Genomic DNA, 12,500 nt, shown 5'->3' on the forward strand with positions numbered 1-12,500 from the left:
CTTTTCTGATTTCTTACGTGATGGTGAGTTTTAGCAAAATGTAAACTAGCTTACTCTTTTTCTTTAGGAAGTATTACTCAAAAGAGCAGCTGACCTTGTTGAAGCCCTATATGGGATGCCCCACAACAACCAGGTAGGTCACCAGTTGCAGTTTTCATACACATGCGTATATATGTAAATCAGTACCTGCTATTTGCAAAGTTGGCAAAATATCAACACATTCTTTTTGTACACGCTGTAGTTTTGCCAGCCACCTTGAGGGCAGTCTGATGTGATGCAATGCTCTAAGGGAAACGCTTCATCTTCCCATTTTCTTCTCATAGCTAGTTTTCCTATCAGAAATGACAATTAAGTGTAAGGTGCCAAAAGCATAAGCAATCATTAAGACAAGAGAATAACCTTGAACTGAGTCCAAAATATACAGTGACTAATGGGAAGTCCTAAGTAAATCTGCTAAACAGAGCGGATAAAACATACTGTATTTCCAGTAGTTTACAAAATACATCTGCTGTATCATCTTACTAAAGTATATTTTTACAATTTTCACATGAACAGGGGGGCTAGACCAAATTTTTAATGTTAGTTTTTTAAGTGATTTACACAATTGATCTGACATGAAGATGATGAACCCTTAAGTAGACAGGAGGAAAAATAAAAAGTTCCTTGAGAACCATAGAAACAAATCCTCATATCCATGTTCATTTTCTGTTTACCTCTACCATGAATTTTATCATTATGCCAAATTCAACTGTTTTTTTAGAATAGCGGGTTACACAAGCAAGTATGCTATGTGTTAGCAATCAATTCTTTCACTTCTTCATAGGAAATAATCCTGAAACGGGCAGCTGACATTGCTGAAGCATTATACAGTGTGCCACGCAATCACAATCAGATTCCTACTCTTGCCAACACTCCAGCTCACACTGGCATGATGGGAGTGAACTCATTTAGCAGCCAGCTAGCAGTTAATGTTTCAGAAACATCACAAGCTAATGACCAAGGTATGTGCAGTTTCAAGAGTTCATCCTTCATGTTGTTGACTATTCTTAGACCATGTCTATTAATATTAGCAGATGCTATCACTATGCTCTACTTTCCTCCTTCCCCTCTCTTGTTATATGTTTGAGCATGTAATAAAGCACAGTCTTTAAATACCCAATACAATTAAATTTTTCCCTTTCTAATGGTTTTGGTTATCACAAAGAATCTCCAGTGAGAAGACTTATATAAAATGCAGGAAGACATAAAAGTTCTTTATTATTCATGTTTAGCTATGTAATGTATATATTTATTACTAATTAACTATGACTGGGTATCCTCCACATGCTTATTGAGCATTTACATAGATAAATCTAATTTATCATCTGTGATTTTTTAAATATGTCATGACCATGATTATGCTTTATACAAGTATATATAATTAATATATAAAAACTGAATTTAATTTCTTTAAAATATTTTTATTTAACTTGCCTATAGAAAATTGTGTTTTAAATTAAGTTTGATATTATGAGAGGAGTATGAGCATATTAGTAATTACGTTCAAGCCATAAACTTTGCTTACAACGTAATTAGTAAATTGATTGCTCAGATGAGAGTACATCCACCTTCTGTTGTTTAAAATCCTGATTTTTCTTTGTCTTTGCTTGCATCTTTTAATGCACGTCTAAGCTATAAGCCTCATAAACGTTTTTCACCTTGGTCCTGGTTAGTTTCACTGAAGAATACACCTTATGAAAGTGCTAGCTTTTTGTTAGTATAAAAATATCAATCATAAAAATGAAGACCCCCAAAACAGCCTTTTAAAGTGAAATCACTGCAACAAACAAGTTTTTTCTTGTCAGCTGTGGCATTTGAAGGTCTGGAGAGGCTGAAAGTTCATCCAGTATGTTGGTACAAACCAGGAATCAAGCCTGTTGATAATTGCTACTAAAGACAAATGTGAAGGAAACTGACACACTTGGATCGAAGAGAGCTTTTGTTGGCTGTCTATGCTAGGAGGAGAGACAACATAGAGTGCTCGCAGATGATTTAAGTAGGGTTGGCGTGATAAGGTTATCTTAAACTGCAGGAGTTGATAGGGCAGTAACAGACAACTTAGAGCAAAGCTGTGCAATCAATTAAAATTGTGTAATATATGATGCATGAGGAAACCCCCCAGCCCTAAGTTTATATTATAAAATAACATTATTTTTTCGGGGTGGGGGGGTTTCTAACACAGTAGGTTACAGTCGCAACACAAGCAGTGTTTCCCCACGAGGATATGTTCCGAGCAGTACTCCTCAGCAGTCCAATTACAACACAGTCAGCAATAGCATGAATGGATATGGCAATGCCGGCATGCCCAATCTAGGTGTACCAGGTTCCCCTGGATTTCTTAATGGCTCCTCAGCTAACTCTCCTTATGGCAGTAAGTGTTTATTTTTGGTAACACATCATCATATAGATTCATATTTAGTACAAAATCAAATACTTGCATTGTTTTGATTTTCTATAATGTCAGCTACTGGATAAAAGGAGGGGTGACTCTGGAGGCTGGACGTAAAAATGGATATAGTAAATTGCTCTGTTTGTGCCATAATACAATCTCAGAGAGAGAAAAAAATTGGACTGCACAATTTGTAACAAAAAGAAGTCCAACACAAAAGAGTTTGCCTGTTATCCAGAGAGTGGCCAAGCCTAGGCATTTCATTATTATTTTTTTTTATACATTCTTTTTTTTGATATTTTAAAGAGGCAAGGCCCAATCACTCTCTTTTTCCATGTTTTCCATGAAAAACCTCAATCTGAGTCCTGATTATTTTTGCTTTATTGCAGTAGTGCCGTCAAGCCCTACCATGGCAGCCTCTTCGGTCACCCTCCCTTCAAACTGTAGCAGTACACACGGCATTTTCTCATTCTCACCTGCCAATGTCATCTCTGCAGTGAAACAAAAGAGCGCCTTTGCTCCCGTTGTCAGGCCCCAAGCCTCTCCTCCACCATCTTGCACCAGTGCAAATGGAAATGGACTTCAAGGTGAGCTGGATCTCTCATTTTTTTTGTGTATTGCTTTTCAGTGCATACACTAAAACCCCAGTTGTGCCTTTTTGGAGAAAGGCTTTTTAAATCAGCTTGGACTGATCTGTAGGGAAAAAACCAAAGCAAAAATGAGAGAGAGGGAGAGGGAGAGAGAGAGAGAAAACATTCTTAGTGTCCTGGTCCTGTAATATAGATGCAAAAATATCACTATATCAACACTAGCACAAACAATATACTAAAATTTTAAGCAGTTCTTAGTTTGATTTTAATATGCACATTAGATGCAATACTAACTGTTTTTCTGGCTTTTCCCTTATGGTTTCAATGCATTAAATTTTAAACTAAATCCACATCCCTGAATGCTCCTTACAGACTTGTGTACTCCCTGCATTTCTTTATACATGCTCTGCATACATTTTTGATAGACATTTTTAAAGGTAGTATTACAGCATAACCTGGTACATTTCCCCTATCTTTACACACAATGTAATTGCCATTTTAAAACATGTCAAAAGAATACAAATGGGTTGAAACTGTTGCTCAATAGGTTGACCTTCTCTGGGACTGACTAGCCAGATGTTCAGCCAGTTTGCATGTCCTGTTGGACTTCACCGGCTTCTTATTATTACATTAAAGTAGCTGCAAGACTTGGCTGTATTTGAAAACATAAGGGTTTTAATCAGGCAACTCTAAGTTTCTGTCTTTTTTCCTTTTTTTGTCTGTGGGATTTTTGTGTGGGTACTAAAAAGGGCATTTTATAAATCAGTTGTAAGATTTATATGGTCACCTGCTGGTATCAGGGCAGAATTATGGCGCAATGCAAATTTATGGGAGGAATAAAAACATTCACAAAGGGGTCTCCCTTTTTATTACATTCTTTAAAGTGTGGAAGATGAGTAATGCCTGATTAATTAGAACAGTTCAAAAGGTTTGGCTGTCTACGTGTTTTAAATATAGGGCCCAATTCTGTGGTGTGCTCAATTGAAACCTTTTATTTCCCAGTGAAATTAGGCACTGAGACTTCCCAGTCTAAGCTACATTTTCTTAATGAACATTTTTATTTTTATTTACTCTTTACGTTGCAGTAGTTCTTCAGTATATCAGGCACTTGCCAATTACCAATGAAGACATGGACATTTAAAAAAAAAGGTATTAGGAATTCTGGATGCTTGACTTTTTGGTCATCCAACTTGAAACATTCAAAGGGCCTCAATTTGTAGAAGTATCTGCCCACTTAAAATCATGATCCTTTCAGACATGTCAAGGTTGCATTCCTAATGAGGCACATAAACTACTAATCACTTCTGAAACTACTGGCCCTGCCCCAGTGAACATGCAGTTTAAGACCTGATACTGGAGCCAGATCCAGGCAGGCCCAAGGGTCCTTCCATATAAATAGATATATTTTAGATGAATTGTTAGTGTGCCAAAAGTAAATAAAATGGTGCCAGATGGAATCTATATTTTTTGGATTCTTTCAGTTGATTTATAAGCTCTTCCAAAACAAAGCAAAAGTAAAACTTAAGCACTAAATTAAACTACAGCAAGATACACAGCAAATTATACTGTATTTGTGCAGCTGTCCTTCATACAATGTTTTATTTATAATATTTCCTATATGGATGTTTATATCTATTTACCCACATAATAATGTAATTTTAAAATATAAACTTAAATTATCTGTATAATTTCTGGATCATTTCACATGATTTCATAATATCATGTGATCATCATTATGTATACTACATAATAATAACATGCATAATTTCAACATGACAATAAAAGAGCTTCCCTAATCAACCCTTCTCATTGGCAAAAGCTCAGGTATGAAAGGTATATAGATGCCTAAAGGTGTAGAAAGCCACAAAATGGAATATTTAAAAAGTAGTAAAATGGGACTTAGGCAGTGACCTTCTTAGGCACTTTTGAAGTCCTGCTATGTAGCAGCCTATTTCTTTAGGTCCCAGAATGTGCTAAAAGTTTGTTCTAAAGGAATACCATATTTGATAATGATAACACCATGGATCAGCAGACTCTGGTTTTATCAAAACACAGAAGCAAGCTCCTAACTTGAGGGCTAACACTGTACAGGAATGTACAGTGCCAAAGCTGAAGGCCTGAGAACCACTTGCTCTATTCTGAAGAATTAAGCAGGACTTAATTAGTGCACAGGACTCACAGTGTCATCTGACATCTAAAATTAATTTCATTCTGCATGTGCTACTCCTATGTAAGACTAAGTAGTCCCAGTTTGTGCTTTCCAGCAGATCTCTGCTATTCCACTAAAGCAAAAAAACAAGAGGGGGCCCTTTGATAGCCATCATCCAAACTGATATATTTTATTAAACCAACTGAAATAGTTGGAAAACATTTTTTATCAAGCTTTCTATAAAAAAAATAGGATTTCCCCCCCAACTATTTAAGTTGGTCTAATAAAAGATATCAGATTCACCCAAAGAACTTTGATTGCCTATGTCCTTAGACCAACATGGCTACAAGCTACACCCCTGTATACACCCACACACATAACATTTAAAATGTGAACGTTTTATGTATTTCTTTGCAAATTTAAAAATAAACAATAGATTTTTTGATGAATGCATTGTGGCATTTGATATGAAATGTTTCATTTTGGGCTACTTTTAAAAAAATAAAGGAAACCAAAAACTGGATTCACAACATAGACACAGGTGGTAATACCTCTCTTTATCCAATAACTCAGTGGTTCAAGCACCTGCCCAATGGAAGACCGGATTCAATTCCTTCCTTTGCCTGAGGAGAGTTGAACCCACATGTACCTCACCTTCTTGGAGCATGCCTACCCATCATGTTGCAAGGCACTCTGAGCGGGGTTGTTCTTAGCTGTTGATGCTGTTGTACTTTGCATGGATAAGCAAATGTTCACTGGACTAGGGACTGGAAGCATGAGTGTTGCAACAACTAAACCAGAACGTCACTTTCACTCTCTCAGGCATAGGGACTATTTAAGAGGGGTTTTTTGGGTTTTTTTTATAAAACAGAATGGCATCAGCAGAAGGGAGTAAGATAAACCTACCCCAGAATACTGTGTAGTTCAGTGATCAGGACACTCTTCTTGGTGTGGGGGACCTTGGTTCAGGCTCCTGCTTTGAGTCAGACAGATACTGAAGTTGAATTTAGATCTTCCAACTTTCAGGAGGATGTCCTACCCATTGGGTTACTTTGTATTCTGAAGTAAAGATCCTTTAATCCCTCTGTTGGAACTTCTGCCTCGTGAAAAGAACACAGGTTTCCTTTGCTTGATGCTGTACATGCATTCCTGGAAAATGGCGCATAACTCAAATTCGCATAAAGGCCCTTTACTATGCAGCAAATAGGGATATGTTCCAAGACCTTGTCTGTACTGACCCCAGACCCCTTTCTGCCACTTTTACAACACAATTTTGGTACTTACCAACAGCAGACAGTACACACAAGCACAAGGCACTATCATAATTGGGCTGGCAACTACAGAAACACATGTCACAGACAACGAGCAAGGAGCACAGATCCACACAGGAGACTATATTTTGGTGCACATCACTCCCACAACACACCACACAAAGTAGCTGATTGTGGGCTTCCATCACAGCAATCGCATAAGAGTGAATTGACTTTGCAAATAACACATTTTTGGTATAAAAAGGGTTATCACATAAGAGTGAATTCACACATACTAAACCTGCATAAAGGTGAGGGAAACCTGTACTTAAATATTCACTCAGTGCAGTCGTTAGGGCACTAGGAGGAGACAGATGCAGTTTCAGTTCATCTCAGGCAAATGGAAGGATTGAAACTTGGTCCCCGACATGCCCTAAATAATATCACAGTGGTGAGGGACCTCATGAATTTTTTTCCAACAAAAATTTCTCACCAAATTTGACCAGGAATTAACAGTTTTGTAATGAAAAAAAAATCATCCAGCTCTATTTACAGCTCAAAACCAGCATCTTAATTGAATTGCAATGAGAAAAGAATGAGAAGCCAGTGTATTCTGTGAAGTGAATACATTATATGTTTTGCTTAAGAAGTAGAAAGTAAACCCTATATGATCTATTTATTTACACAGTCTGTTTTTTCTGAACAGTTAGTAGGGAGAATTCTGGCTCCTTTTTTTTGTTTAATCATCATTTGTTGACATCGAGTCAGTTTTTAAAGTTTAATTAGTTTCTTAGTTAATATTCTCTCTACAGGCACTTAGAGTGTGTTCTTATCACATTTTAATAAACTGAAATAAAATTGAGAATTCACTGGCTGCAGTTTACAGTAGTTGATGTTTTTGAATGACTTTTGTGTTGTGTGTATTAGAGGTGAAAAGGGCATGAATAATGGTTGGATATCTATATCCATTTCGAAAGGTCACACAAATATAGTCAGATGATGTCAGAAATGAGGACTCTTGGGCACTATTGCTTACATGGACATCCAGGATAACCCATCAGTTCAAAAGACCAAACCTGAGTAATAGAAGCAGCACGTTCCTGTAGTGAAAGGACAAGTATCATGTCTGCCATCTCTTTGACATGCTTGTTTCGTCCTGCAAAGCCTCTTGTCTGGAATAAGACCCAATAGCTAGCTCCTATCCAGTGCTGGAAAAGGAAAAGGAAACCTCTGAGACCAAGATCAACACTTTCACCAAAATAACCAACCAACAAATTGCCTCAGCCTTCTTATGAAATGTAGTTCAGCCACCCTGATCAAAATAGAGTAGGCTCTTGCAATATCCCATGTGATGCAATCCCTGGGGCAAAAGAGTAATCTTGTTACAGGGCTTATTGTGCCCATTACAGCTAGGCAAACAGGCAATAGGGCTTGGCAGTGTGAAAGAAAATAATATCTGAAATGGTGGGAAGGGGCTAAATGGTTCAGTCACTTTTGTCCTCTCCACATCCATATGTCTGCCAGGGAGCATTTCAGCCTCCGATATAAGTTAAAGCTGTGTTAGGACTGCTGTAATCTTCTGTGGTTTGTCATAGCTGCTCAGCGGCCATTATACTGGTCAAGGATTGCCAGAACCTGGCACGCTCAGACTGTCACCCTCCCACTGCTGGCATAGCCCCCGGACAGTCTTCATTCTGGGACTGGCTGCCGTAGAGCCAGTATAGTGGAATCGATGCCAGCAAGAGATTCTTTTTTTTTTTTTCAAGTAAGGGAATCATATTCTCTTAGAGTATCACACCAATAAAAGTTATGAGACAAAATGCAATGAAATCTCAGAACTTCTGTGAGGCCAGCACTACCAGCCTAAGCTAACGCATGGACTTGCTGCCATTCTGTTCATATTTCATTCCCTTTTCCATGGCATTTCCATGTATCATCTGCCAGGTTTCTTCTTAAGACCAGATCCTAGAAACTTACACATACAATGAGTTATCCCTTTAACTTCAGTTGGACTACTTTTGTGAGGACAGATGGCTCATTCAAGCAAATAAGAGCCTGTAAGGTAGGGTTTTAGGCCTTGATCCTGAACATCTTTATATGCATATTTCACTTTAGGGACATGAGTAATCTTTGCATGACCTCACTGGGACCACTTACATTTAGAAAGTAAAGCAAGTTCTTACATCTTTGCAAGATCTTTGGGACAGGGTTTTGTTTTTTTGTTTTTTTATAAGTACAGTGCATATTTATGGGAATAAATACAAACTTTTCAGCAAGAAAGCTATAGCCAGCTGCTGACTCAAAAATGCAAAAAATATTTAAAACTTGATTTTCAAATATAATTTGAAGTTTATAGAAGGAAAAAAGATGCTTCACACCACTTACATTTTATGGTTATAAGGCAGAACGAAATGGATTCAGAAGACTTTTAAATTTATATTGTTAGTGAATTTCTTTTTTCCCCCCATAGAAAATTATTACAACTATTATTAATTTCTTGGCAACAGTATTTTTCTTTGCGAAGGAATTATATAGTAGTTTGCATGATTAGCAGCTTGATGGCATAGCACTGAATAAATTCACTGTTGTCTTATTAAAGGAGTATATTAAGAAAAATAAAGTTAATTTATTCTGTTCTGTGTACATTTTTTCCTATTCATCAGACAGAAGTTTAATTCTAAAAAAGCCAAACGTCCAAAATATTTTGAATGCCATTATTTTTCTTTCACATTCAGCAATTTAGTTAAGTTTTTGTTTACATTTTTTTTGCCAAAAATTAAGCTATAGAGTGGACCTGCACTACATGAACCCAATTTGCATGTAGACAGGAGTAACAGAACATGACTCTGTTTCTTGTGTTTGTTATTAACATATATATTCATGCACACAACATCCAGACTGTTTTTGAGAAAGAAAGGGGAAAGTGGAATCAAGGCCCAGTGGATGTCATATGATTTGACAGTAGCTTTTTTGTTTTGGTCCTCATTATCAGGTGAGAGAGAACTAAATGGCAGCTCCTTGATAATCCTGAATACACAAGGTTCAGATTTTCTCTTACATTGGTGCCTGCTTGGCACAAAAGCAAGAGAAGAGGATGGCTGCTCTTTGTGCTGGTCCTGGCCTTAATCTGCCCTAAGCTATGTGGGCTGGTAATGATTCCCAAAGGATCACGTGTTTGCTACAGTATACTACACCTGTTTTCACATAGGAGCATGGCACAGGCTAACTCTGCCAGTTTTGCACCAAAGGGTAGGGCTATGCACACCTGGCAAGATGCAGCTACTTTACAAGACTTTTGTACTACCAGAATTGCATAAAAGGGAAAAGTGAATCTGACCTGTAAGTTCTAATTTCAGATGTAGACTTGTTACAGGAAACATACTGCACCAGCATACTTGCCTAACCCCACCTCATACAATATGGAGTGCAGCCTACTTACTGGAATATTGATATCAAATACAATATTTCCATGGAAATGTTTTCTACCAGCATATGTATCATAATATTACTTAAATTTTCTTGCAGCTATATGAAGCTAATGCGATATGGCATCTCTGGATTCCAATGCTTACGTATTTGATAAATATGGTTAGGGGAAAAAAAGCATTTTTTAACTTTGAAATATTTTATGTAGCTAATTGGGGGAATAAGTAACAAACCAAATATAAACTACCTGATTTCTAAAATGTAGCTTTAAAATGTGTTTTAGAGTTTTAATGGGCTTGAGAGTTGTACATATAACTGCTTTTAGAGAATACTGAACCTAAGTTGCTTGGAGCTCAAATCACAGTTACAGTAATGTCTCTCTTACAATGTGTTGATAGTCATTTTAAGATATTATATTACATAAGAAGTGTGTACATACACAAGTCTTCCAAACCATAAAGTTGTAACTGTGAATCTGAAATAAATTAATATTGTTGAAATTAATGAACTGAGAAATTGAAGTTCACATCGCTACAAGAACAAATTTATTAATATCTGTTGTACATAAATTAATGAGAAATATCATCATGACAAAAATTAAACAACACTAAGGTTAAGACAGTCTAAATTATATTCTTACCAAGGAGTTAACTAGAAAGAGGTGATAGATTTTGGCATCTCAGTGCTTAAGTGTTAAAAAATGAGCCAGCTAGTCGAGGATATTAATCTCATGCCTTTTTATAGCACTTGATCTAAAGATTCCAAAGCAGGTGTACTGTACTTGGCTTTGATCTCAGAGAGTCCTTGACTTAGCCTACTATTATGATAAAGTACAATTAACAGAATGTCAAAATTGAGGTTTTCCACTTAGGTCCAAGTGCTAGGAGAAAGAAACTAAGGTTAGTCAGATTTTCATTTAGGGAACTTGAGAAGTGTCTGGTCCTTGACTGGTGAGTGAGCTGGCCTTGTCTGACATTACCAGAAGTGACCATGTTGTTTCTCAGCTGTCAACATAGCCAGTCTCCAGGGATGCTGGTCTACTGTTTGCTATTAACAAAACGCTAAGAGAAATATCACACATGTGGGAGTCAGGATGCTTTGCACAAAAAAATGTCAGAATCTTCCTCTTTTAAAAAGTGAAGTCTTTGTGGAACATCTTGTTAGAAAAGCACTTTTCTGTTATTCTTTTACTTGCAAGTTGATGGGGGGGGAAATCCTACCTGTAAAATTATAGCGCTCTTAGGATTCAGCCAAAGTTGTAATTTTTACGATCTGGAACTGCTCATATTGGCTTTAATTTACCAGTGCATCCCAGTGCAGGCAAATACTTAAAACACACGATTGTTTACTAAGGTGCTTTTTTGGATAAAAATGGACTTAAATGCTGTCTGAAATGCACCAGTTGTGAATCAGATATGCATGATTCTTCATACATTTATAATAACATTCATTTTTCCCTTTCTCTTTCAGCTATGTCTGGGCTTGTAGTCCCACCAATGTAAAGTCACTTTTGTTTACCTACCGTAGCACCAAGCTTCAGAGGATGGGCTTAGGGGACAAGTTTAGTATATTAAGACATGCTGATGGAAACAGTATCTCCAAAACAAAATCAGCAACAAATTGAAATGCTACAAAAAGACTTTGTTTAAAGATTTTATTTAAACTATTAAGAACCTACATGCAAACAACCTACTTCTTCATGAACAATTCCATTTTATTGACTGAACTTTTCTCATATTTTCACATTTCTCAGTCCTGAAGAAAAAGGAAAAAGCGACGCCTATTTTGTATAAAGTTTCTGATTACGTCTTGGCTATGTCTAGTACTTGCTATGTGTTGGGAGAAACTTTGTGGATGCACCATTTTGATTATCATGAAACACTGATGAAAAATGCCTCCGAACATTTTTCTGTACTCATAACTAGATTCACAATGGTTGTGTATCTCTATAATGTGAAATATTTTTTTGTGGTGAAAAAAGGGGGCCAAGGAGGTATGAGCCATCAAACTGGAAAAAAGGATGAATATATGATTAGAAAAAAAATTGGGGAGTTAGGGAGGGTGGGAGGGTTTATCATTGCTTAACTTCATCTTAACGAAATGGAACTTTGTAACTTATTGTAGTTAGAAATTGTAACTTTGATATTGAATTCTCTTGCCTTCAACAAGCACACTGACAGAGAAAAAAAATGCTACTGTCTGTTGGTAAAAAATATACTTCCACTGCTAGAGCTTCCTGTTAAGCAAGTGTGATCTGCAACATTTTTTCAACTTTTGCTAGCACTGTATACTATTGCATTCTTAGGCTACTGTGAAGTCTATGTTTCTTGTACCAGAAAATTGTCCTTTTGACTTCTAGATCCTTCTTCCCTAATGTGTTTTGTATGTGGTTATAAAATTGTAGACTTTTGTGATTTTGCCAAAGTTGTAGCTAAATATTTATACACTTGTCTTGAATTTTTTTCAGATCCACTTAAATATTTAGAAAAGCGAATTTTATTCCTTATGAAGAGTATAAGGAATAAAATAGTCTTATTCATTGCAACACTTTCTTTCACATAAACACTTGCAGTCACTAAGGGAATTTATTTTGTAACATATCAACTATAAATATTGTATTTATCTTTGAAATTTTGTATATTGCTTTTCATCATTTT

At 36.5% G+C, this 12,500-nt stretch overlaps 1 protein-coding gene across 8 annotated transcripts in view; it reads left to right on the forward strand.

Annotated features, from left to right (window-relative positions):
• Nucleotides 1-12,500, forward strand: part of EBF3 (early B-cell factor 3) — a 145,317-nt gene that overhangs the window by 131,325 nt on the left and 1,492 nt on the right. For 3 of the 8 annotated variants that reach the window (XM_019556138.1, XM_019556139.1, XM_019556141.1), the window contains exons 12-16: nt 68-133; nt 824-1,001; nt 2,225-2,410; nt 2,818-3,015; nt 11,314-12,500. The exon at nt 11,314-12,500 is cut by the window's right edge and continues 1,492 nt beyond it. In XM_019556138.1, the coding sequence (XP_019411683.1) occupies nt 68-133; nt 824-1,001; nt 2,225-2,410; nt 2,818-3,015; nt 11,314-11,345 (660 nt within the window). In that variant the 3' untranslated portion in view covers nt 11,346-12,500. Of the gene's footprint in view, nt 1-67; nt 134-823; nt 1,002-2,221; nt 2,411-2,817; nt 3,016-11,313 lie in introns of all 8 variants that reach the window. The other 5 variants (XM_019556136.1, XM_019556137.1, XM_019556140.1 and 2 more) reach the window with 2 other exon arrangements.

Source organism: Crocodylus porosus, unplaced genomic scaffold (genome assembly GCF_001723895.1).
Source record: "Crocodylus porosus isolate Cpor-Errol unplaced genomic scaffold, CroPor_comp1, whole genome shotgun sequence".
Lineage (NCBI taxonomy): Eukaryota > Metazoa > Chordata > Crocodylia > Crocodylidae > Crocodylus > Crocodylus porosus.